The sequence below is a fragment of the Sinocyclocheilus grahami genome, unplaced genomic scaffold (genome assembly GCF_001515645.1).
Source record: "Sinocyclocheilus grahami isolate Dianchi unplaced genomic scaffold, SAMN03320097.WGS_v1.1 scaffold6135.1, whole genome shotgun sequence".
Classification (NCBI taxonomy): domain Eukaryota; kingdom Metazoa; phylum Chordata; class Actinopteri; order Cypriniformes; family Cyprinidae; genus Sinocyclocheilus; species Sinocyclocheilus grahami.
This window is the reverse complement of record NW_015510640.1, coordinates 9,033-11,734: the sequence shown is the minus strand read 5'-3', so window position 1 is coordinate 11,734 and position 2,702 is coordinate 9,033. Positions and strand designations below refer to the sequence as shown.

At 34.2% G+C, this 2,702-nt stretch overlaps 1 protein-coding gene across 1 annotated transcript in view; it reads right to left on the bottom strand.

Annotated features, from left to right (window-relative positions):
• Positions 1-684: 684 nt before the first annotated feature.
• LOC107577464 (voltage-dependent T-type calcium channel subunit alpha-1H-like) overlaps positions 685-2,702 on the bottom strand; it is a gene marked incomplete at its 3' end in the record, with an annotated part of 8,760 nt that continues 6,742 nt past the window's right edge. Inside the window, exons 5-8 of the mRNA XM_016263538.1 lie at positions 2,559-2,680; positions 2,028-2,321; positions 926-1,082; positions 685-842 (exon numbers count right to left, since the gene is read on the bottom strand). Coding sequence (XP_016119024.1) covers positions 685-842; positions 926-1,082; positions 2,028-2,321; positions 2,559-2,680 — 731 coding nt within the window. The remainder of the gene's footprint in view (positions 843-925; positions 1,083-2,027; positions 2,322-2,558; positions 2,681-2,702) is intronic.

Below are 2,702 nucleotides of genomic sequence, written 5' to 3'. Positions count from 1 at the left end.
CCCAGCGACTTAAGACTGCTTTTGTGCTCCAGGGTCACATATTTACATCAAATATTGAAATGATATATATTGATTTTTAATAAAATGTTTCATAATTTAATATTTGTAATTATTTTTTTATATTTTGTATTTTATAATTTATATTTACTTTATAGATTAAATATTTTAAATAGATTTAATGCAAATTTAAACAAAATGACTATCATATTATTTTGTATTAATTTAGATAATAATAATAACAACATTTTATGTAATAAATAGATGTACTGCAAATGTAATAAATTTAATCATATAAAATGTTATATGTATTAAAATATTAAGTATTTATAATACTTTAAATAATAATTTAAATAAATGTAAATGTACATATAAATGTTAAGTTAAAAGATGATAGATAGACAGACAGACAGACAGACAGATAGACTGATTTTTTTTGACAGCAGCATAAACTTAACAAATCTGTGTAAAATCTGATGATCATGTTCTCAGCATTATTTGAGAAGGATACAATGGAAGCGAGAACATCTGACATTTGGACAAATGTTCACATGATCAGTGTCACAATTTTTGCATTTCATTAGTGACAAAGATCATGAGATTACATTTTATGTAATTGTCTATTCAATTTAATCCATTATCATCCCTAATATAAAACAGTCATGAGGATGAGAGTCGCTGCAGTACCTGTCTCCGCAGGGCTCTGAAGGCATTGCTAGATCTTGCTCTTTGATTTAGAGGATGGGGAGCAGGAGCGGCAGCCAGGTTTGTCTGAGATGCAGTTCCTGGAACCTGCATTACGGCACTATCTTCACAGGGCTGGGTGCCGAGTGAGAGAGAGGAGCCTGAAGAATACACAAACAGCTTTAGTCATATTCTCTCTCTGCACGTGTGCCATGACTAGTAAGAACTGGTTTGGTTTTGTCACCTGGCAGTGTGGAGTCCTGTTTGGAGACTCTCTCATGAATGGACCCATATATAGGCTTAACAGGATAGACCATGTAACTGTCACTAGGTAAGGACAGCATCCGTGATATAGACGGCCTACTAACTGTCAGGAAGTTGCCGTAACTGGAGTCTTGGCCCTGTGAACACAACAAATCTATATTATGTGCTTTAACGGTTATGTTTCCCCCTGCATATCCATATTAAAAACCCTGCAAAAATATTGTTATTATTATTATTTAAATAACATATTCAATATATTTTTTATTTAATATAATACATAATCTGTCCTGTACGCCAATAAAAAATAGACTGGACCACTTTAAAATTGAACATGTTGATTTTAAACCTTAACTACAGATTTATTTTGAACCCTCTGGTATTAAGTGAATATAATTTATTTTGTTTCAATGATATTTATTCTTTAACATTTTGTATTTTAAGGGGATTTCATGGTCCTAGACAATATTGACCTCTAAATTATGCAAAAAAAAATTCCTATATAAAATTATGCAAATAAAGAAAAATTATTTTAAAAATATAAAAAAAGTTATTTAAAAGGGATATTTCCGCCAAAAATTTACATTTTAAATTTAATGCATGGAAGGCAGATTAGTGGCATCCGGTGGGAGAAATAAAGAAAATCATATTTAATACCATAGTGTAACCACTAGATACCTGTATAGCCCTATACAGGGCTGTGTATTCCCTAGTGGTTTATAAGAGCATTTTCTGGCATATATATTAAAAACTATCAAAGACTATTTTGTTGTGGCTGATTTGTAGATTGTACCCTCAATAAATTCTCTGTTGTTTTCGTAATTTCTTTTCCAAGGGTGGTAATTTTTCACATCAAATGTGAGGTTATATTTTAAGACCATTTAGCCTTTTCTAATCAATTTCACTTTAGAGTTTTTAAATACAGTAAACTTTTTTTCTCTAATCGTAAACATTGCTAAAATACATTTAGCATTACTCTAATAACATCGATTAAATATATGGGGAGGGGGTTCCTTGATATAATATTTTCAAGAGTACAGTGGCTTTATGTATAGAAGAATTATAAAAGAATGTACAGAACTGACCTGTTCATGTGAGAGAGTCTCCATTTGAACAGCTGTACCCTCAAGCCCGATGGCTCCGCCCACAGAGGCGGTGCTTTGTCTACGAATGCCATGAAGCTCTTCCTTCAACTCCGCCTCCATCTCGGCCTCCTCACGGGCGTCTTTGTTACTCTCCTCTAAATGTTTCATGAGCACAGCGACCACAACATTCACCAGCACAAACTGTGCCACTAGCACGAATGTCACAAAGTACAGAGGCGACAAAAGCGGCAGGTAACTCAGACATCTGTCATTTTTACATTCCCGCAGGGTATCCTAAACACACACACACACACACACACAAACACAGAAATTGTGAGTTCTGCCAAGCTCAAAAAGTGACAAGACCTGATCATTTACTGTGTGTGGCATGACAGCTAATAGCCTCACTCTTAAACATCTGGAATGACACGAGGGTGAGTGTAAGTCTAATTAAGAGCTAACATTAAATATCAGCATTCCATAAACAGGTATTTATGACATGCATGAATAGTTTCATGGTTTGCAAAATACCTTCATGATTCCATTCCAGTTGTCTCCGGTGGAAACGCGGAATAGAGTGAGGAACGCCATGCCAAAGTTCTGAAATGTAGCATGTCTGCTCAATCCCTCACACGGGTTGTCCTCAGTGCATTCTGATTCGAAAACAATTCATTT